The sequence below is a fragment of the Salvelinus fontinalis genome, unplaced genomic scaffold, assembly GCF_029448725.1.
Source record: "Salvelinus fontinalis isolate EN_2023a unplaced genomic scaffold, ASM2944872v1 scaffold_0033, whole genome shotgun sequence".
NCBI classification, from domain to species: domain Eukaryota; kingdom Metazoa; phylum Chordata; class Actinopteri; order Salmoniformes; family Salmonidae; genus Salvelinus; species Salvelinus fontinalis.
Genome location: NW_026600242.1, coordinates 159,775 through 187,600, shown reverse-complemented (window position 1 = coordinate 187,600; position 27,826 = coordinate 159,775). Strand labels below are relative to the sequence as shown.

Genomic DNA, 27,826 nt, shown 5'->3' with positions numbered 1-27,826 from the left:
AACAGATGGCGCTGTATATCACACATTTACATTTTGGTTATTTAGCAGTCGCTCCATTACGTGTAATGAATATCCCACCAGTTATGCAGCGTCTTCATAAGGATGGAGGAGCAGCGATATTCAAGGGCCTGTGATAGTATGAAGGGTTAAGTGGTTTAGAATATAACAAGTCCACAATGCTTTGTAAACAAAAACGCCATTTTATTGTTATTGATAATAAGGTCAATGTTTGAAATTACATTCTGTCAGATGAACTCTGTGGTATTTTCTCCAAAGACAGGTTATAAGCAGCAATTTAAATGGTACAACAAAGGGCTGGATTCTCACCGCATCGCAGAAGTATCGCGGGAGATCGGCGTTATAGCTCCATTTAAATTTAAAGGCAATGTTCCCGCGTTCGTGGAGACTGCATTCAAGATAAACACTGCATATGTCGGCTTGATCGGAAATGACCTTTACACTTTAATGCAATCTTCCGCGATACGGATTGAATCCAGCCCAAAGTTACATTTCATGCAAACTACATAAATAACCCTTCACTATATTGATGAATGCTATAATATTCCTAATCACCCATTGGCAACAGTGAGTGAAGCAAATACACAGGTCAACTATAAAACATTCAACTTAGTGTTCAAAGTCAAACTAGAAACTGCACCAAAGAGAACTGTACAAATGAACGGTTACAAATCTCAGATTCAATACATTTTCCTGATTGTCTGACCAAATAAAAAGAGAACATTCCATCAGTCAGAAAAAGTAAACAGGTGAAGAAAAGAAAGTCATATACAATCATAGCAATATTTAATACTTTGTAGCAAAATGAAGGCCTTTAACTATTAACTTTAACGCTTAGATAATAATCAATTATGAAATTGATTCATTACATTACTTAGGTCAATGTTACTGCATTATCATTGGTACAATATAACGATCTTGAAATGATCATATTCACTAAGGCAATAAAAACTACTTGGTTTGATATATAGAAGGGTCTCTAGCTGGTACTGGTAGTGATATTAAAGTTATTGTACTGAAATCCTTACAGGACGTATTGCTTTTAGAGATTGAACTCACTCAGGCGTCAGTTTATTTACAACATGGCACTTCTACATTAAAGGCTCGATTCAATACGTAGAGCTGAAGAGAACATTAAAGGCAATGTTCCCGCGTTAGCGGAGACTGAATTCACGGTAAAAACTGCATATGTCGGCTCAATTTAAAATTACTTTTACACCTGAATCACGCTATAGCGCCGAACTTCAGCGTCAAGGATTGAATCAAACCCGAAGGGCTGTGTATCGCGGAAGTTTCGCAGAAGATCTGCATAAAAATGTAGAGGTAGGCCTCCCAAGGGGTGCAGCGGTCTATGGCAGTGGTCTATGGCACTGTATCGCAGTGTTGCGGTGTCACTACAGCCTGGGGTTCGATCCCGGGAGTCCCATAGGGCGGCGCACAATTGGCCCAAGGTTGTCCGGGTTAGTGGAAGGTTTGGCCCGGGGGGGCCTTTACTTGGCTCATCGCCCTCTAGCGACTCCTTGTGGCAGGCCAGGCACCTGCAAGCTGACAGTCGTCTGTTGGCCGGTGTTTCCTCCGACACATTCCGGGTTAAGCAAGCAGGTGTTAAGAAGCGCGGCTTGGGTCACGCTTTGGAGGATGCATGACTCGACCTTCACATGTCCGAGCCCATTGGGTAGTTACAGCGATGAGACAAGATCGTAATTGGATCGCAATTGGATATCACAAAAAAGGGGGTAAAATTGTAAAAAATGATATTGTCATGGTAATTTCAGATTGAGCCGACATGCAGCGTTTACCGTGAATGTAGTCAGCGAGAACACGGGAACATTTCCTTTACATTTAAATCGAGCTATAACGCGGATCTTCCACAATACGAATTGAATCCAGCCTTAAGACTCTATGGTCTCCATCCATCCCTTCCGCCCTCTCTGACTATTAAATCAGACTGTCACTGGTCTGCTGACCGTCTGTCAATCATTCTCAATGGTACAGTAAACAACAACACCCTCATTCCTCTCAGAAACAAAGCCAAAAATCATCTTTATAACAAATCATTTCAGGGAAGCTTTTCCCCCCCAATACTAGTGCAAAGTTAGCTGGACTGAGCTACTTGGAAGAAGAAGAGAGACTGAGCTGAGATTTCCCCCCTCCTTCCTTCCTTGTCCTCTCCCACCAATCATGTCTGCCGCAGCTTCAAGAGTATGTTGTTCAGTCGCTCCTTCCGGACCTCCCTCCAGCGCTCCTCCTCCACCTGCTTCTTCTCCTCTTGTCTGTTCTCAGTGAGCTGTGGTGGGGTAGATGCGACATCAGGAGGTAGTTATAACAATTAGTGACACAGACAAAGAACTCCATATGAATACTTCAAGACAGCCCTCATGGGAGACACTAATGAGTGAATATCTTTACAGTTACAGTACAGAGTAGAGTACTCAGAGGAGAGCACTCAGGAGAGCACTCAGAGGAGAGCACTCACATGGGGCGTGGTGCTGAGGGGGTTATGGGGGCACTGGGGATCACGAAGGGACTCACTAGTCACCACAACCTTCTTCTTCCCCGCCATTTGTCGACCTAGAGGGAGGGGAAAGAACCTTAGTGCCCATGGATGGTATTTTGTGTGTGTGTGTGTGTGTGTGTGTGTGTGTGTGTGTGTGTGTGTGTGTGTGTGTGTGTATATATATACATATATATATATATATATATATATACACACAGTAGATGTCCTTAAAATTCCCTTATGAGTGTCTGTTCTTTGCTGGAGACTGTTTGCTGGAAATACATTTTGGTTGATAGTTTATGGGGAAAGCTGAACCTAGCTGGATGTTCTTGGACGGCAGCGAAGACATGACAGAAATGGGAAAGCACTTATTCTGTGGTTGGAAAACTGCTGTGTGTGTAATGCTGAATATGATATGGCTCAATAAATACTGTAAAACAGAGAGCTAAACTGAGCACTGAGATGAACACACACACATCTATGTCCATATAAACATACACTCAGTACAATACTACTGAAAGACAATGAACACATTTAAAATAAAACACACTGACACACAGGCGCACACACACAGGCGTGCGAGCACACACACACACACACACACACACACACACACACACACACACACACACACACACACACACACACACACACACACACACACACACACACACACACACACACACACCTACAAAAACTTAAACTAACACACACACTTGCTTCATGGACCTGACATGATGTGGCTGTTGTTGTCCCCAGTAGCTACATAGCTGGGAGCTCCTCCTCCATCTTTCTCTCGTTCCCCCTCTCTCCCCCTCCTCAGGCGTATCTGTCTGTCTCTGACCCTCTCCCAGTTCCTCAAAAGGAACACGTGGTGCTTCAGGACGAACACCCTGACAATTAAACAAATAGATAAATAAGATCATTATTTTGAGAAATGCACAGGAACTACTAGTCTGCACCTCCATGTGTATTGACATGGCAGGTTGTCTTCTGTCTTTACCCGTCACTGGTGGTCATAGGTTCCATGTCCAGGTAGGGAAACAGCTTCCTACTGGGACTGGAACCCTTCTCCTGGGGAGAGGGAGGGAGGGACACCCCTGTCTGGTGACTGGAACACTCCTCCTGGGGAGAGGGAGGGAGGGACACCCCTGTCTGGTGACTGGACAGGCTCTTCTCTTTTGGTTGGTCTGGGAGGAAAACAAAGACAGAAAGAGAGATAATGAGGTATGGACCCCTCCACCCAGACCGAACACTTTCAACGTGTCACTGCAACAGTGGGATGTCCCCCCCCCCCCAACCAAGTAGGGTGGTAAGTCATGTTGAAGTCAAGTATTGATGTACACACTACAGTACAAACGTACAAACGTTGTGTATGGTATGCACCGCATGCACATACAGGAGCCAGCTGTGACTTTAGGGTACTCACAGGATGAGATCTCTCTGGTCAGAGGAACATCTGGCTCTTTGTGGAGCTGGAACACACAGAGACATGGTCATTCAAGTGAGTGAGTTTATTCTGTGTGTGTGTGTTTGTGCATTGTGTATAGTGTGTGTGTTACACACCTGGTTGTGCCTGAAGAGCCACATGACGTCAAAGGGCAACTGAAAGTCAATACGTCTCATTCTTAGGTACTTCCCTGTGAGAGAAAGGGGGGTGTTAAAAACCTGACACACATAATATCTCTCTCTCTCACACACACACACACACACACACACACACACACACACACACACACACACACACACACACACACACACACACACACACACACACACACACACACACACAGTTCGTTCTGTTAGGTGACCTAACCTGGGATATGCTTAACACCCCGGCAGTCCTACAATCTAAGCTAGATGCCCTCAATCTCACACAAATTATCAAGGGACCCACCAGGAACAACTCTAAATCCGAAAACATGGGCACCCTCATAGATATTATCCTGACCAACTTGCCCTCCAAATACACCTCTGCTGTTTTCAATTAGGATCTCAGCGATCACTGCCTCATTGCCTGCATCCAATATGGGTCCACAGTCAAACGACTACCCCTCATCCCTGTCAAACGCTCCCTAAAACACTTCTGCGAGCAGGCCTTTATAATCGACCTGACCCGGGTATCCTGGAAGGATATTGATCTCCTCCCGTCAGTAGAGGATGCCTGGTCGTTCTTTAAAAGTAATTTCCTCACCATCTTAAATAAGCATGCCCCTTTGAAAAAATGTAGAACTAAGAACAGATACAGCCCTTGATTCACTCCAGAATTGGCTGCCCTTGACCAGAACAAAAACATCCTGTGGCGGACTGCACTAGCATCGAATAGTCCCTGCGATATGCAACTTTTCGGGGAAGTCAGGAACCAATACACGCAGTCAGTTAGGAAAGCAAAGGCTAGATTTTTGCAACAGAAATTTGCATCCTGTAGCTCTAACTCCAAAAAGCTTTGGGACACTGTAAAGTCCATGGAGAATAAGAGCACCTCCTCCCAGCTGCCCACTGCACTGAGGCTAGGTAACACTGTCACCACTGACAAATCCTCGATAATCGATAAATTCAATAAGCATTTCTCTAAAGCTGGCCATGCTTTCCTCCTAGCTACCCCAACTCCGGCCAACAGCTCCGCACCCCCTGCAGCTACTTGCCCTGCAGCTACTTGCCCAAGCCTCCCCAGCTTCTCATTCATCCAAATCCAGATAGCAGATGTTCTGAAAGAGCTGCAAAACCTGGACCCGTATAAATCACCTGGGATAGACAATCTGGACCCTCTCTTTCTAAAATGATCTGCCGCCATTGTTGCAACCCCTATTAGCAGTCTGTTCAACCTGTCTTTCGTATCGTCCGAGATTCCTAAAGATTGGAAAGCTGCCGCGGTCATCCCCCTCTTCAAAGGGGGTGACACCCTAGACCCAAACTGTTACAGACCTATATCCATCCTGCCCTGCCTTTCAAAAGTTTTCGAAAGCCAAGTTAACAAACAGATCACTGACCATTTCGAATCCCACCGTACCATCTCTGCTGTGCAATCCGGTTTCCGAGCTGGTCATGGGTGCACCTCAGCCACGCTCAAGTTACTAAACGATATCATAACCGCCATCGATAAAAAACAGTACTGTGCAGCTGTATTCATCGACCTGGCTAAGGCTTTCGACTCTGTCAATCACCACATTCTTATCGGCAGATTCAACAGCCTTGGTTTCACAAATGACTGCCTCGCCTGTTTCACCAACTACTTCTCAGACAGAGTTCACTGTGTCAAATCGGAGGGCCTGTTATCCGGACCTCTGGCAGTCTCTATGGGGGTACCACAGGGTTCAATTCTCGGGCCGACTCTTTTCTCTGTATATATTAACGATGATGCTCTTGCTGCGGGTGATTCCTTGCTCCACCTCTACGCAGACGACACCATTCTGTATACATCTGGCCCTTCTTTGGACACTGTGTTAACTAACCCCCAAACGAGCCTCAATGCCATACAACATTCCTTCCGTGGCCTCCAACTGCTCTTAAACGCTAGTAAAAACTAAATGCATGCACTTCAACCGATCGCTGCCCGCACCCGTCCGCCCGATCAGCATCACTAATCTGGACAGTTCTGACTTAGAATATGTGGACAACTACAAATACCTAGGTGTCTGGCTAGACTGTAAACTCTCCTTACAGACTCATATTAAACATCTCCAATCCGAAATTAAATCCAGAATCGGATTCCTAATTCGCAACAAAGCCTCCTTCACTCACGCTGCCAAACATACCCTAGTAAAACTGACTATCCTACCGATCCTCGACTTCGGCGATGTCATTTACAAAATAACCTCCAATACCCTACTCAGCAAACTGGATGCAGTCAATCACAGTGCCATCCGTTTTGTCACCAAAGCCCCATATACCACCCACCACTGCGACCTGTATGCTCTCGTCCGCTGGCCCTCGCTACATATTCGTCGCCAGACCCACTGGCTCCAGGTCATCTATACGTCTATGCTAGGTAAAGCACCGCCTTATCTCACCTCACTGGTCACGATAACAACACCCACCCGTAGCACGCGCTCCAGCAGGTATATCTCACTGGTCATCCCCAAAGCCAACACCCCCTTTGGCCAACTTTTCCTTCCAGTTCTCATTTGCGAATGACTGGAACGAATTGCAAAAATCTCTGAAGTTGGAGACTTATATCTCCCTCACTAACTTAAACATCAGCTATCTGAGCAGCTTACCGATCGCTGCAGCTGTACACAGCCCATCTAACTACCTACCTCATCCTCATATTGTTTTAATGTACTTTTTTTGCACACCAGTATTTCTACTTGCACATCATCATCTGCACATCTATCACTCCAGTGTTAATTTGCTAAATTGTAATTACTTCACTACTATGGCCTATTTATTGCCTTACCTCCTTACTTCATTTGCACACATTGTATATATACTTTTCTATTGTATTATTGACTGTATGTTTGTTTATTCCATGTGTAACTCTGTGTTGTTGTCTGTGTCACACTGCTTTGCTTTATCTTGGCCAGGTCGCAGTTGTAAATGAGAACTTGTTCTCAACTGGCCTACCTGGTTAAATAAAGGTGAAATCATTTTAAAAATGAATACAACTCCCTCACCAACATGTATGGGAGCAGGCAGGAGGCTGTAGTCTTGTTCTCCTGGTGTATATTCCAGTCTCTCTCTGTTCAGCTGGTTCTGAGAGGAGGGACTGGGGAAGAGACACATTTACACAATGAAATGAATAGAATACACACCATTTGTGAAATCAATTCAGAGTATGTGAAGTTAGTTTGTATGAACGGGTGCATGATAACTCACTCTGTAGTTTTGTAGTCATCTGAGTAGAGCCCCGCCCTCTGAAACCTCTTCCTAGGCAGCTGGTCAGCTCCCTTATCTGATTGGCTGGCCGAGGTTAGGGATGGAGTTTGGGTTAGCTCTGATTGGCCTGTGCATATGGAGGGGGTGTGGGTGACTGGCTCACCTTCACCAGAACTAAGAGGAAGGAATAGTGAGAGAGCGAGAGATAGGATAGAGAGAAAGAAAAAGAGAGAGAAAGGGCACTGGCTTAGCACACAGTGCTGTCAACCATGTGTTAATATACTTTGTCTGTGTGAGGTATTACGTCTTCAGTGCACATCTAGCAGCTAGTTGCAGGGTATGTAAAATAGCATGCATTTTCTAGACTTTCTCAGTAACGTTTTGATCGCTGTGGGAGTGAAATGTTGTTGCGTTAAACTTTGCGACCATCTGCGAGGGCACTCGCTGAGTCAGTTGGGATAAGGGTGAGTTCTGACGGTTTACCTTTGGAGACAGGATGGATGCTCGACCTCCTCTTTCTCAATGTGCCTCCTCTTCCGTCTTCTCCTCCTCTGGCTCTGAATCACAGCTTCAATCACCTCTTGTACTGAATCTCCTCCCCCTCTGTTTCTGTCTCTGTTCTGGACGTCTGTCTCAGTTGGAGGGTTTGGTTGGCTTGTAGGACAGAGGAAGGGGTAGACCAAAGGGGGGGCTAGAGGTTTCTTCCTGGGTCTTCCAGGCCCTCTCTTAGCCCCAAAACTTTGACCGGTTCTCAGCCACTTCAGTTGCCTCCTGCTCAGGTCATAGTGTGGGTCTTGAGTCCAGAGAGAAGTCATTGGAGCGAGGACAGGGAGCGAGAGAGAGAGATGAGAGAGAGGTGGGAGACAGAGGGAAGAGAAAGGGAACGATTGGGAAATAAAGAGAGGGGAAGAGAGAGAGAGGTGTATATGTATCAGTAACTGAAACAGCAGCAGTCTGTCTCAGTGCGTCCCTGGCATGGGGTGACTCTACACTTACATTGGAATGCTGCCTGGAATTCCCCTCAAATCATATACTCCCCTTCTGGGAATCACAACAAGCATTCAAGCACACACACACACACACACACACACACACACACACACACACACACACACACACACACACACACACACACACACACACACACACACACACACACACACACACACACACACACACACACACACACACACACCAGAGGAGGCTGGTGGAATGAGATTTAGGAGGACGGGCTCATTGTAGTGTCTGGAATAGAATCATTGGAACAGAGTCAATCTTTCCTTGTATTTGATGTGTTTGGCACCATTCTATTGATTCCATTCCAGGCATTACAAAGAGCCCATCCACCTATATCTCCTCCCACAAGCCCCCTCTGGTATACACACACACACACACACACACACACACACACACACACACACACACACACACACACACACACACGTGCGCGCACAAACACCCACACACACGCAAACACCACACACACAAATTATACATTAGAATGTGTGTGTGGGCTGTGCGTGTGTGTGTGCTCAGTCACATATGTGTCTGGTTAAATGATGTGCGACTGCCAAACAAATCCATCCTCCCTCCTCCCCTCTCAAAAACAACTCTCTACCTCCCTTCCTCTGCCCTCCCTCACTATCAGTCCCCGCCATCCATCTATCCATCACTTCTCCTCAAGTATCTCCTTTTTTCCCATCTTTCCAAAATTCCCCAACATTAACACTGACTGAGCAGCCTTTCCTTCTAGGGTTTTTCAAGCCAGCCAGGCAGTGTAGAGTACAGTATGTTGGCCAGCCAACCAGCCAGTGTACAGGACAGTATGTTGGCCAGCCAACCAGCCAGTGTACAGGACAGTATGTTGGCCAGCCAGCCAGGCAGTGTACATTACAGTATGTTGGCCAGCCAGGCAGTGTACAGTACAGTATGTTGGCCAGCTAGCCAGCCAGGCAGACAGTGTACAGTATTATATGTTGGCCAGCCAGCCAGGCAGTGTACAGTACAGTATGTTGGCCAGCCAGCCGGCCAGGCAGTGTACAGTATAGTATGTTGGCCAGCCAGCCAGCCAGGCAGTGGCCAGCCAGCCAGTGTACTGTAGAGTATGTTGGCCAGCCAGCCAGCCAGGCAGTGGCCAGCCAGCCAGCCAGTGTACTGTACAGAATGTTGGCCAGCCAGCCAGGCAGTGTACAGTAAGTCAAATTAAATGAAGCTTTATTTACACAGCACATTTCAGACATGGAATGCAACGCAATGTGCTTCACATAAAAAATAAAACATTTGAAAATAAAATATTTACTACACCACAAACATAAAAGGATAAAAAACTAAAGAATAACAATAAAACCTGAATGACTAAAAAGCACCTTAAGGAAAAGCAAAGGTGTGTTTTAAGATCTCTTTTAAATATGTCCACAGTTTCAGCCCCCCTCAGGTTCTCTGGCAGGCTATTCCAGAGGCTGGGGGCATAATAACTAAAGGCTGCCTCTCCATGACTCTTGGTCCTAGGCTTTGGGATAGTTAATAAAGGCCAGTGCCAGAGGATCTACTGGGTACATAACTTAATTGACATGCATTGGGGTGTACAATCGTGGATTGTTTTAAAAACCAATAGAATAATCTTTAAATGAATTCTAAAACTCACAGTGCAGAGACCTTAAAACCGGTGTAATATGTTCTCTCAGTCTGGTCTTGGTCAGTCCCCGTGCTGCAGCATTCTGTATGTTCTGCAGTTGACCAATGGCTTTCTTAGGTAGACCAGACAGGAGAGCATTACAGTAGTCAAGCCTGTTTGTAATAAAAGCATGGATGAGTCTCTCTGTATCAGCCTGAGAGAGAAACGGCCGCACCTTGGCAATGTTCCTCAGGTGGTAAAAAGCTATTTTGGTCACATTCCTAATGTGTGATTCAAAATGGAGTTCAGAATCTAAAATAACACCTAGCTTTATAGTATTACACTTATTGTATGTTAGCCAGCCAGCCAGCCAGGCAGTGTACAGTACTGTATGTTGGCCAGCCAGCCAGCCAGCCAGCCAGCCTGCCAGGCAGTGTACAGTACTGTATGTTGGCCAGCCAGCCAGCCAGCCAGCCAGCCAGCCAGCCAGGCAGTGTACAATACTGTATGTTGGCCAGCCAGCCAGCCAGGCAGTGTACAGTACTGTATGTTGGCCAGCCAGCCAGGCAGTGTACAGTACTGTATGTTGGCCAGCCAGGCAGCCAGGCAGTGTACAGTACTGTATGTTGGCCAGCCAGCCAGCCAGGCAGTGTACAGTACCGTATGTTGGCCAGCCAGGCAGTGTACAGTACCGTATGTTGGCCAGCCAGCCAGCCAGGCAGTGTACAGTACCGTATGTTGGCCAGCCAGGCAGTGTACAGTACCGTATGTTGGCCAGCCAGGCAGTGTACAGTACTGTATGTTGGCCAGCCAGCCAGCCAGGCAGTGTACAGTACTGTATGTTGGCCAGCCAGCCAGCCAGCCAGCCAGCCAGGCAGTGTACAGTACAGTATGTTGGCCAGCCAGGCAGTGTACAGTACTGTATGTTGGCCAGCCAGCCAGCCAGCCAGCCAGCCAGGAAGTGTACAGTACTGTATGTTGGCCAGCCAGCCAGCCAGGCAGTGTACAGTACTGTATGTTGGCCAGCCAGCCAGGCAGGCAGTGTACAGTACAGTATGTTGGCCAGCCAGCCAGGCAGTGTACAGTACAGTATGTTGGCCAGCCAGGCAGGCAGGCAGTGTACAGTACAGTATGTTGGCCAGCCAGGCAGGCAGGCAGTGTACAGTACCGTATGTTGGCCAGCCAGCCAGCCAGGCAGTGTACAGTACTGTATGTTGGCCAGCCAGCCAGCCAGGCAGTGTACAGTACTGTATGTTGGCCAGCCAGCCAGCCAGGCAGTGTACAGTACCGTATGTTGGCCAGCCAGCCAGGCAGGCAGTGTACAGTACTGTATGTTGGCCAGCCAGGCAGTGTACAGTACAGTATGTTGGCCAGCCAGCCAGCCAGGCAGTGTACAGTACCGTATGTTGGCCAGCCAGCCAGCCAGGCAGTGTACAGTACCGTATGTTGGCCAGCCAGCCAGGCAGTGTACAGTACCGTATGTTGGCCAGCCAGCCAGGCAGGCAGTGTACAGTACAGTATGTTGGCCAGCCAGGCAGTGTACAGTACAGTATGTTGGCCAGCCAGCCAGGCAGTGTACAGTACCGTATGTTGGCCAGCCAGCCAGCCAGGCAGTGTACAGTACCGTATGTTGGCCAGCCAGCCAGCCAGGCAGTGTACAGTACAGTATGTTGTCCAGCCAGGCAGTGTACAGTACTGTATGTTGGCCAGCCAGCCAGCCAGCCAGCCAGCCAGGAAGTGTACAGTACTGTATGTTGGCCAGCCAGCCAGCCAGGCAGTGTACAGTACTGTATGTTGGCCAGCCAGCCAGGCAGGCAGTGTACAGTACAGTATGTTGGCCAGCCAGCCAGGCAGTGTACAGTACAGTATGTTGGCCAGCCAGGCAGGCAGGCAGTGTACAGTACAGTATGTTGGCCAGCCAGGCAGGCAGGCAGTGTACAGTACCGTATGTTGGCCAGCCAGCCAGCCAGGCAGTGTACAGTACTGTATGTTGGCCAGCCAGCCAGCCAGGCAGTGTACAGTACTGTATGTTGGCCAGCCAGCCAGCCAGGCAGTGTACAGTACCGTATGTTGGCCAGCCAGCCAGGCAGGCAGTGTACAGTACTGTATGTTGGCCAGCCAGCCAGCCAGCCAGGCAGTGTACAGTACTGTATGTTGGCCAGCCAGCCAGCCAGGCAGTGTACAGTACTGTATGTTGGCCAGCCAGCCAGCCAGGCAGTGTACAGTACCGTATGTTGGCCAGCCAGCCAGCCAGGCAGTGTACAGTACTGTATGTTGGCCAGCCAGCCAGCCAGGCAGTGTACAGTACCGTATGTTGGCCAGCCAGCCAGCCAGGCAGTGTACAGTACTGTATGTTGGCCAGCCAGCCAGGCAGTGTACAGTACAGTATGTTGGCCAGCCAGCCAGGCAAGCAGTGTACAGTACTGTATGTTGGCCAGCCAGCCAGCCAGGCAGTGTACAGTACCGTATGTTGGCCAGCCAGCCAGGCAGGCAGTGTACAGTACTGTATGTTGGCCAGCCAGCCAGGCAGGCAGTGTACAATACTGTATGTTGGCCAGCCAGCCAGCCAGACAGTGTACAGTACTGTATGTAGTTCAGCCAGCAAGCCAGGCAGTGTACAGTACTGTATGTTGGCCAGCCAGCCAGCCAGGCAGTGTACAGTACTGTATGTTGGCCAGCTAGCCAGCCAGGCAGTGTACAGTACCGTATGTTGGCCAGCCAGGCAGTGTACAGTACTGTATGTTGGTCAGCCAGCCAGCCAGGCAGTGTACAGTACCGTATGTTGGCCAGCCAGGCAGTGTACAGTACTGTATGTTGGCCAGCCAGCCAGCCAGGCAGTGTAGAGTACAGTATGTTGGTCAGCCAGCCAGCCAGGCAGGCAGTGTACAGTACAGTATGTTGGTCAGCCAGCCAGCCAGGCAGTGTACAGTACAGTATGTTGGTCAGCCAGCCAGCCAGCCAGGCAGTGTACAGTACAGTATGTTGGTCAGCCAGCCAGCCAGGCAGTGTACAGTACAGTATGTTGGCCAGGCAGTGTACAGTACAGTATGTTGGTCAGCCAGCCAGCCAGGCAGTGTACAGTACACTATGTTGGTCAGCCAGCCAGCCAGGCAGTGTACAGTACAGTATGTTGGCCAGCCAGGCAGTGTACAGTACAGTATGTTGACCAGCCAGCCAGGCAGTGTACAGTAAATTATGTTGCCCAGCCAGGCAGGCAGGCAGTGTACAGTACCGTATGTTGGCCAGCCAGGCAGTGTACAGTAAATTATGTTGCCCAGCCAGGCAGGCAGCCAGTGTACAGTACCGTATGCTGGCCAGCCAGGCAGTGTACAGTACCGTTTGTTGGCCAGCCAGGCAGTGTACAGTATTGTATGTTGACCAGCCAGGCAGTGTACAGTATAGTATGTTGGCCAGCCAGCCAGGCAGACAGTGTACAGTATGTTGGCCATGCAGGCAGGCAGACAAGCAGCAGCTGAGACAGTGACACATGAACAGGACTATACATACAGACTAGACTGGCGGTTAACTAATGACTGTGTTCTGCTCATAGCTTCATAGCCCAGGGCTCAAACAGTACAGCAGGCGGCCAACTGTCTCTGCTATGTGAAAACCTGCTGTCACTGTAGTATGTCTAGCCTGGGTGCCTGGCTTCAATAATGCTCTCTCTCTCTCTATCTCACAAACAGGGCTATACTATATTGTACTGTAGTATACTGTCCTCTATCTCACCATGTCTTCATGTCACTGTGACCTCCACAATATGTATTCTCTCTCTCTCTCTCTCTCTCTCTCTCTCTCTCTCTCTCTCTCTCTCTCTCTCTCTCTCTCTCTCTCTCTCTCTCTCTCTCTCTCTCTCTCTCTCTCTCCCTCCCTCTCTCACTCACACACACACACACACACTCACACACAACATTCCCCAGTCTCACCTGCGCCTCTCCTCTCTGTCTGTGATGGCTTCTCACTCCTCAGTGACCCGTCTTGACTCCCTGGTCTCCAATTGTCTTTTCCGCTCCTCATGCCCCTCCCACTGGTGGCAGAGGAGGTGAAGAGGTTGGTGTGTGTCGGGGGGGTGAAGGTGCTGTGACAGGGTGTGTGTCTCTCCCCCGCCTCTCTCTCTGACCCCCACACAGCGGCCGTCCTCTGCCCTTCTGTCAGAGTGCCCCAGGTGGGTTCGGGGGGTCTGAATCCAGCCCCCAGCCCCCCTGTCCTCAGCCAGGGGTTCTGCCGAACCCCCCAGCCCTCCCCAAATGAGGACAGGTGAGAGGAGCCTAGACAGGTGAGGGGTGTGTGTTTGAGCCTCTCTGATGATGATGATGATGAAGAGGCTGGTTTAGCAGAAGCAGAGAAGAAAGAGGGGTATTTGCCGTGCCTATGTTGCCATGGAGACTCCATCAACCCAGCACTCCCTTGTCCTCCAGTCTTTCTACTTCCTCCTGACCCTGTGGTGAACTCTGACCTTAGCTGTGACCCTGCAACTCTCTCGTCCTCTTCTTCCTTTCCGTCATGATCACGCTGTCTGTGACGATGTTTGTGTCTGAGCTTGTGTTCACTCCCCCCATAGACACAGGACCGACCAGGGATGGACCCTGCTGGACAGGAACGGACCCCTGCCCTCTTTCCCTCACCCCTAACCCCCACGTCCTCACCTCCACCTCCACCCAACCCAGCCTCCCTCAGCTGCCTGCTCCTCCTCCTGTGGAACCTGGCTGGGTTGAGGAGGAGGTGAGGGGGTTGGAGGTGGGGGTGGTGGGGGGCGTAGGGGTGAGGGGGAGGCAGGGGAAAGGAGGGGTGTGGGTTTGGGTAATGGGCCATGGTCAGAGGATAGCCTCTGTAGTAGCCAAACCCCAGAGGCATGGGGGTGGTGGAAGAGGTGGTGGAGGAGGACAGGGGGGTACTGAGAGAGGAGGGGTGGAGGTGCCCTGTGATACCCTGTAAGGCACACCTCCTCCCCTGGCCACAGTCACCCTGGTCTAGGGACTCACAGGGCTTGGTGGGACAGCCACACCTCAACCTCTGCTCTGGCTTTCTGCTGCCATTTAGCAGGCCGTGGCAGGGGTGGGGGTGCAGCGGGGAGAGGGAGGGGTGAGGGGGGTAAGACAGGGGGTGAGGCGAGTAGTATCCACTCAAGTTGATTCTGTAAACGTTTGAGTGGAAATTTTGCGATGACAATAAGGAAGAGTGGCGTCTTTTCCCCCCACTCTCATCGAGATCCTGCCCCAATCCAGCTCTGGCCCAATCACGGTGGCGCCCGATGCGGACCTTGCTGAACTGCCCAATGAGATCGTCCAGTTCAGAGAGGAAGTCTGGGTCGTGCGCATGCATGAGCAGGTGCTGGTACTTCCTCTTGCGTTTGTGTTTCTGTCTCTTGTGTGTGTTGTGCCCAGGGCAGGGACAGAGGGCCAGGTGGGAGCGCTGGTTGTGCCCTAGGCAGGGGCAGGGGGGGCAGGTATAGGGACATTCATACCCCCTCCGCCTGTGCCTGTCTCTGGGTTCCACTAAGTCAGAAGGAGGCGTGTGTCTGGGGGAGGCAGAGGGGGGAGAGGGGGGTGAGGCTGACACTCTGATGGGTGAGGGTACAGGGGGGGGGTGTTCTAGTAACATGGAGGGCGAGGGTTGTCTCTGACCCTTCAGGTTGACCCCTAAACCTGTCCGGAACACTGACCTGGTGACATCTGAGGTCATTCCCATGGTTACCCCCCCTCTCCCTCGGCCCCTCCTCTCCCCCCGCTCTGAGATAGTGTTGTGGTCCATTCCAATCACACTGTCACTAGGCAACATCTCCTTGCTGTGTGATTTACTGATAGGTGAGTGTGTGGTCTCTTTCAGGTGTGTGGGGAAGACAGGCAGATGGGGGTAAAGAGGGTGAGGAAGAGGAGGAGAAGAGAGTCTGCTGGAGGGATGGTGGAAGAGGGGATGTCGTCCCTGACCTGGAGAACTCCTCTTTAGAGAGGGAGAGAGGGATGAGGAGGAGGAGAAGGAGGAGAGAGGACGTGGCGATGCGCAGGAGGAGGAGGGTGAGGGTAGGGAGAAGGTGTGGGGGAGGAAGAGGGAGGGAGCTGGTTCTGTGCAGCCTCCATCACTGTAAGGGCTCTGGGCTCCACTGGAGTGGGTGAGAGATGGGGAGGGGAATGGGTGAGAGAGGGGAGGATGGGGCTGGGGCTGGGGAGAGGAGAAGAGAGAGGGACTAGAGAGACTGGTGAACAGTGTGGACTGAGAGGCAGGGTTAGAGTTAGCTGGAGCTTTGGGTTTGCGTCCTCTCCTCTTCCCCATGTATATGTTCCCCCTCTTACTCACGTTGATCTGGGGACCTAGTTTACCCCCAAAGGAGGAGGACAGGGAGGGTGCTGTGGCCGACCCACACACCCCTCCTGCACACCCACGAGAGCTCTCTCTACCTCCCTCTCTTCCTCTCCCCTCCTTCCCCCCTCCACACCCAGAAAGCATTTCCCTGAGTAGCCTCCTCTTCTTCCTCCTCTTCATCTCTCCGATGATGCTCCTCATCCTCAGCTTCCTGTTCCCCTTTTCAGAGGGGAAGTCTTTACCCCCCTCCTCACCTCCAGAGGGGGTCAGTGTATCCCTGTTCTGGTCCTGGAGAGTCTGTTTGGGGAGGAGGGGGGAGGGGGGCAGCCGTTTGGGGCGACCTCGTTTCCTGGGCGTGGGGTTGGGGCTAGAGGGATTGGTGAGGGTGGGACTGTGATCCAGCACTGGGTTGAGCACATGGGGGTCCGGAGTCTCATCATGCCCATGAGGGAGCATCTCAGGTCGGGTAAGTTTGGGGGAGTGTCTGGGTTGGGGTTCGTCCAAGCTCGAGGTTTGGGATTTGGAACGACCCCTTTTTCTGGCCTGAGAGACGGGACGGTCAGGTCCAGGTGAAGGGCTAGGGTCAGAGGTCAACATGTGAGACTGGGTGGGGGATGGGGGTCGCCCTGCTGGTCTGGGTCTCACAGGAGTGGAGGTAGAGGGGGAGAGGGAGGACGGACTGGAGTGTGGGGGAACGGAGGGGGCTAGGCATGACTCAGCTGACCGAAGGTTGGGTGAGTTGGTAGTTGCGGGTGTCTGGGGGGTAGTGGGGGATGTCTGGGGTGTAGTGGGGGTCTGTGGGGCAACTAAGGGGGCATCTTGGGGGCCATCTGGGTTCTCTGCCAGTCTCTGTGCCCGGTTCACCAGCCTGGTCCAGCTTGGCCGTCGGGTCTTACGCTTCTTCAGCGGACGGCTGTCCTGCTCTCGGGGGGAGGTAGGAGGAGAGGAAGAGTGGAGAGAGAGAGAGGGAGGAGGGAGGGAGGTGAGGGGAGAGGAGGCAGTGGATGGGTTGGAGGGAGAGACAGTCGGTCTTGAGGGGGCACCAGTATCATCTGATTCCCCTGTTCTGCTGGTCAGGTCTGGGCTGGGTGTACCCGTCTTCCTGCTCTGAACATCAGACAACATCTGACACTTTGTAGAAGAGGGCGATTTATTCGTCCTCAAGTCTCTGGGCTTCTCTCTTTCCTTGTCCTCGTCCCCATTTCTCTCCTCCTTCCCCGTCATATCCCTCCCGCTCTCATCCATCCCAGTTCCCTCCTTCCCTCTCTCATCTCTGTCCATCTTCTCATTCCTCCCTCTGTCCTCCTTCCCTCTCCCCTTCTCCCCTCTCTTACCCTTCCCTTTCTCACCCCTCGCTTTGTCATCTCTCTCTTTCTTCTTCTTGGCTTTCTCCTCCTTCCCTCTCTCATTTCCCACAGAGGACGGTAGTAATGGTCCCTTGCTCAGGCTGGTGAGGGAGGCAGCAGGACTCAGTCTCCCATCAGCCACTGGGGCTCCTCTCTGGTCTGGAAGTAGGGGTGTGGATGGGGGCGGTGTAGGAGGGCAGCTGAAGCCTGTAGTCCTGTCCTGGGCTGCAAGGTCAGCCTGATGGGGGCTGGAGGCTGGAGGTCTTGTTGTTGAGTTCACGTTAGTGGGGGCGGCTGAGGAAGAACAGTTCTGTTTGTGACCTTTGACCTTTGTGAGTCTGGTAGGATGGCAGGTGACTGTAGGTACTCCCCCATTCAGCATACCTCCCTCACCCTTAACACCTGCCTCACCGCTAGGGTCCTTTACCAAGGGGGAATGGGGTGATGAGGGAGGGGGGGAATGGGGGGATGAAGCTGTGGGGTCAGAGGGGGTTGCCTGGTCCATTTGGGCAGGTGAGAGTAGTTTGCTGTGGGCATCCGGTGGGTCAGGGTGCCTTGGTTTCTCCGGTAGGGTGTCTGACTTCTTATAGCCCAGGTTCACAGGGACCTGCTGGGATGAAAACATGGTTATAAACACATTGTTATCAGATCAGATTGGTCATTTATTATGTCATCTATCAGAAAAGATCTAGGTAATTTACAGGTAAAGATTTTAATATAATCAAAAATATTTTAATGAAATATTTCTCCAAAAGAATCCCGGTTAGACCTATGATAGAGTTCTGTTAATGTATTACACAATTGCTATTTTCTAATAATTGACAGCATTGTGCCCTTGTTGACAAGGAAGTAGAGGTATGTAATGTAATGTGTTTCAGAGCTGCATAGTTCATTAGCATTAGTGGGTCAGAGAGAGGACAGAGAGAGGAAAGAGAAAGAGGGAGGGAAAAGGAGAGCAAACAAGAGAGAGAAACAGTAAGGGTGGGGTGCTGGTGCAAGCCTGTTGGAAGACAGCTAAAGGACACAATGACAAAGAGAGAGATAGAGAAAGAAACAGAAAGAGAGGAAGAGAGAGAGCGAGAGAGAAGAAGAGAGAGCGAGAGAGAAGAAGAGAGAGCGAGAGAAAAAGAGAGAAATTAGGACAAATGGGAGGAGAGAAGCTGAGGTGATGGAGACTGAAATGAGGTTGACTCGGCAAGAGGAGAAATTGAGCGATCAAGAAAGAGAGAGAGGTGGAGAGAAAGAAAAATGAGAGCAGGTAGAGAAAATAGGGGAGGTAAAAATAGACAGAGAGAAAGAGATAGGGTAGAGAGAGAACTAGAGAGCGATCGAGAAAGAGAGAGAGGCAGCTGTGCTATTGGTAGCTATAAATGGCCACGAATAGAGATGAGGAGGCTTGGCATTTCATGCTTGTCCTGTAATTTGGGAGCTGCGTTGTTGCAGCCTGACTGGTGTGTTTGCAGCTGAAGCAATAATCTACTCTCTGGGGTGGGTGATTGTCATAAGAGCTGATGGACCAATGTCTGGATCAGCTGCTAATAGTTGCTGTGCTGTGTGACTATTAATAGTCCTGTTCTCTATATTCTAATGCACAACTACTGCTGCTGTTTAAGTTTCTCTATCCAGACAATCACTCACTTGACCTTATTATTATTAGAAAGCATTAGGAACCGCTGAGTGTTCTGGACCGGATAACACGCCTGCTGGGGGATGAATAGGAAGCACACATACTGAACACTAATGCATATCATGCACAAGCCTACATAAATGATAAATGTGTAATAATATAGAATTGTGTCAAATGTGAATAGTTCTTCACACTGGAGAGATTTGTAGGGGACCCGATGTATAAAACAGAACTGAAGTACTAGTCACTGTAATAAATGAGTATTAAGCGGTTAACAAGTCAGGTATTCAGTGAGGTAGTAGTGGTTCTCTTCTTACCTGTTTGGCTGGTGCAGTCTGAGGGTTGGCTGGGCTGAGAGGGGTGGTTGTAGGGGCTGATGATGATGATGATGAAGACGGAGGCGAGGAGGAGTGTATCTTCCTGGTCTGGGTGGTGCTGGGGTCTGACCCCTGGTTCTGCTCTCCGTCCCCCTCCTCCTGAGGGCTGTTCCACTGCCCACTCCCCCCTCCCTCCTGACTCCCCCTCCCTGCTGCCCCCCTCCCAGGCCTCTGGTACGTCCTGATGGGGGGTTTACACTCGTAGCCCTCCAGGGTCCTGGGGGGTTTCTTGGTGCGTTTGGCCGTTTGGACTCCGATCCTCAGCCTCACATTGCCTTCAGTGCAGCTCCTCTCACTGCCTGGGAATGGGAGCTGTCTCTGCCCTGCAGCACCACAGCACCCCTCAATGAGCACCTCCAGTACTGCACCACCTCCTTCCTTCTCTATCCTCTTCCTCGTCCCACCGCCTACCTCTTTCTCTGGGTACTGCTGTGGTGGGGCTGTGGGGAGGAGAGGCGGTGAGGATGGTGGAGGTAGAGATGGGCCCCCCTTCGCTCTCTGGTCCATCAGAGATGTGAGGGGGGAGGGGTGGGGGGTGCAGCACCCAGGGTGGAAGGGAACAGGTAATGTCCAGAGATTAAATATCAAACTGACCCAACTGTCCAGCGCTCTGTCCCTCTCTGTCTGTCAGTCAGGCTTGAACTGAGAAGGATGGAGTGAAAGAGAGAAACAGACAGAGAAAGAGGACATTTCACTGACATCAGACATTAGTAGCAGCAATACAACAACAACAGGAGAAGTCTCTGTCAGCTTTACTGAAAAACGACCGAATGACAATTCAAATGTAAAGTACTTTACAAGAACGTGAAAACACAGAAACTACACTGCCTCTATGGCACTTACTATAATGCTTACAACAGACGACAAAAGACACCAGCTAAATGTCAGCTTACAAGTAGGCTATGTCCTGTTCTCCACTGCAGCTGACCACAGCATCACCCAGCCTGGCAGCCCGACACTATACTAAACCCTACAACTGGAGTCAGCTCCCTCTCTTTCCTCCGCTCTCTCCGTCCAAAGTCCTGAAGAAAATGCTGCAATACAATTTCCCTAGCCGCGTGTGCATGTGTGTGTGTGTGTGTGTGTGTGTGTGTGTGTGTGTGTGTGTGTGTGTGTGTGTGTGTGTGTGTGTGTGTGTGTGTGTGTGTGTGTGTGTGTGTGTGTGTGTGTGTGTGTGTGTGTGTGTGTGTGTGTGTGTGTGTGTGTGTGTGTGTATGTGCGGTCGTATGAAGCAGATGGCAGTAAAGTCACTCAGGAGATGATTCAGATGATGACCTCACTGATGACCTCACTGAACGGAACCCCAGGGGACCAATCATACTCAGCAGAACAGCCCTTTCCAAGAATGCCTGCACTTACTGGAAAACTCTTTTCAAATTCTTTAAAAAGGTATCATTCCTCCCTTCCTCCATCTTTCTTTCTTTCATTTGTGAAGGGATCACAGATCTAAGGGCTCATGCTCGATACCAACTTCTACTTCTCTCCACACCACAATCCTGCTACCTTTCCCTCCCTCCCTCCCTCCCTCCCTCCCTCCCTCCCATCTACTGTACTCTGCCTTTCTCTCTTTTCTCTCCAACCTTCTCTGTTTCATGTCTGTCAGCAACCCTTTGCAACTCTCTCTCTCTCTGAACAGACCACACAGTAAAACGGTCAACTCTCTCTCTCTCTGAACAGACCGCACAGTAAAACGGTCAACTCTCTCTCTCTTTGAACAGACCACACAGTAAAACGGTCAACTCTCTCTCTCTCTCTGAACAGACCACACAGTAAAACGGTCAACTCTCTCTCTCTCTGAACAGACGCACAGTAAAACGGTCAACTCTCTCTCTCTCTGAACAGACCGCACAGTAAAACGGTCAACTCTCTCTCTCTGAACAGACCACACAGTAAAACGGTCAACTCTCTCTCTCTCTGAACAGACCACACAGTAAAACGGTCAACTCTCTCTCTCTCTGAACAGACCACACAGTAAAACGGTCAACTCTCTCTCTCTCTGAACAGACCACACAGTAAAACGGTCAACTCTCTCTCTCTCTGAACAGACCACACAGTAAAACGGTCAACTCTCTCTGAACAGACCACACAGTAAAACGGTCAACCCTCTCTCTCTCTGAACAGACCACACAGTAAAACGGTCAACTCTCTCTGAACAGACCACACAGTAAAACGGTCAACTCTCTCTGAACAGACCACACAGTAAAACGGTCAAACCTCTCTCTCTCTGAACAGACCACACAGTAAAACGGTCAACTCTCTCTCTCTCTGAACAGACCACACAGTAAAACGGTCAACTCTCTCTCTCTCTGAACAGACCACACAGTAAAACGGTCAACTCTCTCAACAGACCACACAGTAAAACGGTCAACTCTCTCTCTCTCTCTGAACAGACCACACAGTAAAACGGTCAACTCTCTCTCTCTCTCTGAACAGACCACACAGTAAAACGGTCAACTCTCTCTCTCTCTGAACAGACCACACAGTAAAACGGTCAACTCTCTCTCTCTCTGAACAGACCACACAGTAAAACGGTCAACCCAGCACCAGGCACCGTATCCATGTTAATGAAAAGCAGATTTCCTCCCCCTCTTCTCTTCAGTCTTTTTCTCCTCATCAACCTCAATCCTTCCATTCACATCCTCCAGAACTTTCCCCTCCTCCCCTCTCAGTAGTGGTGTAACACAAATCCGTAGGAACGGGCAAAACGTATTTTTGGAAACGAGTGTGAATTCCTCCCCCTCCCCTGGTTTCCTCTAAGTCAAGTAAGCTTTTCATTGACCCCATTGTAAATGGACTTTTAATGTGATGCTATGGCAAGTAACACACCCAACAATAACGTTCCCCTGAACAGCCATACTTTACTCTACTCTCTCTGTCTCTCTCTGTCTCACACATACACACTTGCTCTGTAATCTATGTGCTGACCAATACACGCCAAAACAAACACCATCTCCTATAACTCTTTCCCTATCATCCCCTCTGTCTCATTCCTCTCTCTCATTGAGATACTCTTCATTTCCTAATAAAACACACCCTGTTGTACATTCTTTACTCTATGGAGAGCCTCTTATGAAACAACTCATCTGTCTCTCAACAGTGCCTTGTCCTTCTCCTCTGAAGAGGCTTCCAGTTAGACCATGTTATCATATAGAGCTCAGTATCTCTCTGACTACTGGTCACCTCTACAGTGACCACTACTGTAGCCTGACCCAGATAGACAGAGAGAGAGATAGACACAGAGAGAGAAAGAGAGAGAGAGAGCGATAGACAGAGCGAGAGACAGACAGAGAGAGAGAGAGAGAGAGAGAATACATATTGTGGAGGTCACAGTGTCATGAAGACATGGTGAGATAGAGGACAGTATACTACAGTACAATATAGTATAGCCCTGTTTGTCAATACAATGTCAAGTTGGCTAGATTGAGTGACAGGTTGAAATACCTTTAATTTTCAGAATATGGCATTATAGAATAGGCAACATTATGTGTTTAGATAACACAAGTACAAGTGCCATGAGTCAACAGCAGGCCCACACGTAGCCTACATGTAGATAGACTGAGGAAAGAGGTGTGGCCAATACATACAGAACAGAAAAAAAGCTCATCGTATTATTCACTATGACTAAATATTAATGTTATGACCCTCAGTCCTATAAACAGCCTGTCTGTCTGTTCCAAGGAAGTGTTTGTCGTGCTAACTAACCACCGACGATATCTCAACATTAAAAGTAGACTCAGCGATATGACGTAGATGCAGAAAGTAAACAGCATAGTGGGTAAATTTTCTGTTCTACTGTAATTGAGCATTGGCTCAACTTCTCTGTTTTGATGCCCTGGCTACCATGCTGTGAACAGCGTGACGCGAACACCTGCACATGCGCAGATACTGTGTGTGACTGAGTGAGAGTGAAGTCTTGCATCTTGCTCATCTCAATATCTCCGGTGCTGCTCGTGGCAAAGTCATTTCGCTCAGTCTGCCTTTAAGCAGCGGGTCTACAGCTATTGCGGATGTCAGTGATGGATAGACTTGACACTATTATCATTGTGATCCTCAGCACTCAACAAGCAGTGGGTTAAATCATTGTAATGGCCCTCTCATATCCAACTATCTCCATCAGACTGTCACTGTTATCAGCCATAACTACTAGTACATTAGCATCTCTATGACAACACACTACTGACAGAGCATCCCATTATATGCTATATATACAAAAGTATGTGGACACCCCTTCAAATGAGGGGATTCGGCTATTTCAGCCACATCCATTGCTGACAGGTGTATAAAATTGCGCACACAGCCATGCAATCTCCACAGACAAACATTGTCAGTAGAATGGCCTTACTGAAGAGCTCAGTGACTTTCAACATGGCACCATCATAGGATGCCACTTTTCCATCAAGTCAGTTCATCAAATTTCTGCCCTGCTAGAGCTGCCCCGGTCAACTGTAAGTGCTGTTATTGTAAAGTGGAAACATCTAGGAGCAACAACGGCTCAGCCACAAAGTGGTAGGCCACACAAGCTGACAGAATGGGACCCGAGTGCTGAAGTGTGTAGCACATAAAAATCGTCTGTCCTCAGCTGCAACGCTCACTACCGAGTTCCAAACTGCCTCTGAAAGCAACGTCAACACAATAACTGTTCGTCAGGAGCTTCATTAAATGGGTTTCCCTGGCCGAGCAGCCAAACACAAGCCGAGCAAACAAACACAAGTGGTGTCAATACAGAAATGGTTTGTCGAGATCGGTGTGAAAGATTTTGACTGGCCTACACAGAGCCCTGACCTCAACCCCATCGAACACCTTTGGGATGAATTGGAACGCAGACTGCGAGCAAGTCCTAATCGCCCAAAATCAGTGCTCAACCTCATTAATGCTCTTGTGGCTGAATGGAAGCAAGTACCCGCATCAATGTTCCAATATCTAGTGAAAAGCCTTCCAGAAGAGTGGAGGCTGTTATAGCAGCAAAGGGGGGGCGGGGGGAGGGGGGGGGGCAGCTCCATATTAATGCCTATGATTTTGGAATGAGATGTTCGACGAGCAGGTGTCCAAATACTTTTGGTCATGTAGTGTACATAATAGTGATCGGTTGGGATAGTATTGCAGTATACTAAGTGGTACCGCTACTCTGATGAGACACACACAGAGAAAAGTTTGTGGTCATACGCACATCCTTAAAAACATAGGTGCTGGGCTAATAAAGAACACTAGTAAAGAACAAGAAGGCCTGAACACTGTTAAAGCTCCCAATTCACCGCTTTATTGACAACGTTTCCATCTGAAACGGATCTTCGTCAGGTCAAACAAACAAACTGAGTGTTCACATCCCAACATATGCACATTTCACCTCACATGACCATTACGCACATGACACATCGTGGGTGTGGAAACTACTTGTGCATCTCCAATCATCTGATATCAATGAGATGGGAACATGTAGTAGTTACAGAAAATAATATATATTTCCAAAATGACCAAGTAGGAGACCTGGAAGGCAAGATAAATCAAAGTGATATAGTAATGTAAAAAATGGTCTGATATCAAACTCTTGGTTCAAACCTTTCGGAGAAACACACAAACGATGAATCAAATACAATTATATTCTCAATAATAGATTATCAGTACCCCCCCCCCCAGGAGTCTTAACATGTTCGTTACCAATGTATCTATTGAATTGATTTTATTGATGTATTATATTAAGTTAAAATAAGTGTTCATTCAGTATTGTTGTAATTGTCATTATTACAAATACATTTTTAAAAATCGGCTGATTAATCGGTATCGGCTTTTTTTGGTCCTCCAATAATCGTTTTTTTGATCCTCCAATAATCGGTAGCAGAGTTGAAAAATCATAATCGGTCGACCTCTAGAAGGGATGTCCAGTACCGCACTCACTTGTGTGATCTACCAGCGTTCACCGTGTCACTGTCATTACGCACTAGTTTATTTTGCGAATGGCGATGCATCATGTGAACTATGGTAGCTTGTAGGCATTACGCACAGTGCACACATAAAGTAGCTGATGACATGACACGTGCCATTGTTGTTGTTGTCATTCATATAGCCTATTTCATAGAACATCTGCCAATAAAACATATAATTGCACAACGAATTTAACCATTAAACTATTACATGTCTGTCAGTTATCACAAATCTCTATGATGATAGTCTTTTTTTGTGTGATGAGTCCATGCCCCTTTCCTCTCCCTCATCTGTCCTCTGTCTGCCTTATAATACTTGTGTCAGCAACATTGGCTTAATAAATATTATCACAGTCTGTGCAGGGAAAATTCAACCCTGGTCCCACACCCCCATAATAAATTATATGATAGATGCAACATTGTTGCAACGCTGTGATACAGCACGCTAGCATATACTTACTAACTAACGTAACATGATGGTTTGATATGTTACAAAATTAGACATATTCGTGCTACTTACCGAGCGTGCGCGTCCCAGAACTGCGTTTAGCCTACATTAGACAGGATAAGAGAGCTTGGTGATACTGTCCTATCCTCCTGACAACCGTCAACAATCATGCGATGTATTCAGATATTGGTTTGGTTACATAACTAAAGTCGCTAGGCCTACTCCTCCTAGGAAACCCTACGCATAGGCTGGCTGGATACAGAAGAGAACAACATTTGCGCGCGGTTTTCATAGCGCTCGGTTGAAGACACTACAGTAACATTCTCCGTAGTAACTTGTCTCGACAGCTAGGTGGAGAGCTAGTTACAGTACTGCAGGCGAAACTAGATTCAGCCGCGGAGTCGATGGTTATGGGCCCGTGCACTGTGCCAAGGTTATGGGCCGGGACATAATTATAATAATGCTGCAAATTCACCACAACTAATTCCATTAATAAATTGTATTGTGAAAATAACAATCATTTCATACCTTGATTACATTGAGACATGATCACATACAAAAGACATGTCTCTTTTTTAATTTGTGGTATACTTGGGAACACATTTCCTAAATTAAACAAATGTGTAGCTGAATTCCTTGTGGTTTTAGTCTTCTTTTTTTTTTTTTTTTTACATAAACAAAATCCTATGTTTTATTTTGTAATAAAAAATGGGGGAGGTGGGGTATCACTCGCGGGCCAGTTTTGTTTTGTTTATTTTGTAACTGTTTCTCAGCCAGCCAGGAAAAGGGAAAGTTAGGCTACATTGTTTCCTTCAGACTGATCAGATCGTGCACTGTGCTCGAGAACGGTGAACGCCCCCCGTGAGGCTGCGTCATTCTGTGCCAAAACATTGTTGACAGCTAGGCTTTCTATTCGATTGCATCGTTGCGAGCTTCTCTCGTAATAAATGATGAGCACATACGCCAGCAATCTCTTAGCAAAGGCAACTTTCATGAGAAAATCTATTCAGAAGCTATATGTGCAGTTGGCCGAAATAATAAAATACCTCAATAGTTCAATGTGCATCTAAATTATTTTCAAAAGTAGCTAAAAACTTACGTTCACAAAATAGCCTAAATTATTTAGAAATACATAATGATATAAAAAAAACTAACAAAATGGCGACGACATATCAAGCCTTGCTTTCTCTTGGCCCTTCTTTCCCAAGCAGTTACCTGTTTGCATATCTGAATTCGTTCCTTGCGCTAGCCGGGCACGGTTGAAGTCAGAGCGGACTGAAGCCCATTCACAAAACGGGGGCTTCTGAGTGGAAAGCGCCCGTAGTAGAAGCACTGAGTAGAAGGTTACAGCAGTCTCAAACAAGCTGACAGCAACACATCGCACACTCTTTCAGGAGCTCCAAGAGGCGGGAGAGAAGGGAGGGAGAGAAGGGTGATTAATGTGCGCTATGGGAGATCCAGTAGACTGTAAGCCTATACAGCCAAAGCCTACTTTTTTTGTTATTGTTTAGAAATTGTATTTCATTAAAAAATTATCTCTATCGAGCATTATTGTGGTTTAATATTAGGCCTAAGGCTATAATTATGTTTACAAACGAAAACAATATATTTTTTGGTTTCATTCCAGCATACTCCACTTTGAAATTTATGGGACCATCTTGCATAGAATCATCCTGAGAATGTTTACAGACTTTTTTTCCCCTCCTGTCATAATCATTGGAAACCTATAGGCCTAAGTCCTAGGTCCATTGACTTAAATCTATTTTAGGCCAACTATTCTCATCACCCACCATTCGGCTATCCAACTGTGGACTCTATTTATTTTGTGTATATATATATATATATATATATATTTTTTTTTTAAAT

At 48.4% G+C, this 27,826-nt stretch overlaps 1 protein-coding gene across 8 annotated transcripts; it reads right to left on the bottom strand.

The window, feature by feature from the left end:
* Positions 1 to 180: 180 nt before the first annotated feature.
* On the bottom strand, positions 181 to 27,819 carry LOC129842331 (histone-lysine N-methyltransferase ASH1L-like). Of its 8 annotated transcripts, XM_055910837.1 has the most exons (13): positions 27,176 to 27,819; positions 26,033 to 26,063; positions 19,535 to 20,236; positions 13,871 to 18,200; positions 7,814 to 8,123; positions 7,331 to 7,504; positions 7,129 to 7,220; positions 4,082 to 4,155; positions 3,945 to 3,990; positions 3,519 to 3,705; positions 3,245 to 3,408; positions 2,495 to 2,589; positions 181 to 2,305 (listed from the first exon to the last, which is right to left on the bottom strand). In XM_055910837.1, the coding sequence occupies exons 3-13, from the start codon at positions 20,099 to 20,101 to the stop codon at positions 2,198 to 2,200; spliced, it is 6,147 nt and encodes a 2,048-aa protein (XP_055766812.1). In that variant the 5' UTR covers positions 20,102 to 20,236; positions 26,033 to 26,063; positions 27,176 to 27,819; the 3' UTR covers positions 181 to 2,197. The 8 variants fall into 8 exon arrangements, with proteins under 8 accessions (XP_055766812.1, XP_055766810.1, XP_055766813.1 ...); XM_055910835.1 differs by lacking the exon at positions 26,033 to 26,063; XM_055910838.1 differs by lacking the exon at positions 27,176 to 27,819 and having other exon boundaries at positions 13,871 to 18,197; positions 26,033 to 27,155.
* Between the last annotated feature and the right edge of the window lie 7 nt (positions 27,820 to 27,826).

Bases quoted from the DNA above. Each gene is read 5' to 3' on its own strand.
- LOC129842331 (XM_055910837.1), bottom strand. From the start codon at position 20,101: ATGGACCAGAGAGCGAAGGGGGGCCCATCTCTACCTCCACCATCCTCA. The intron at 3,409-3,518 runs GTAAAGACAGAA...TTTAATTGTCAG, and splicing joins CCTATGACCACCAGTGACGG to GGTGTTCGTCCTGAAGCACC. The intron at 2,590-3,244 runs GTCCATGAAGCA...CCCTCCCTCTAG, and splicing joins CAACAGCCACATCATGTCAG to GTCGACAAATGGCGGGGAAG.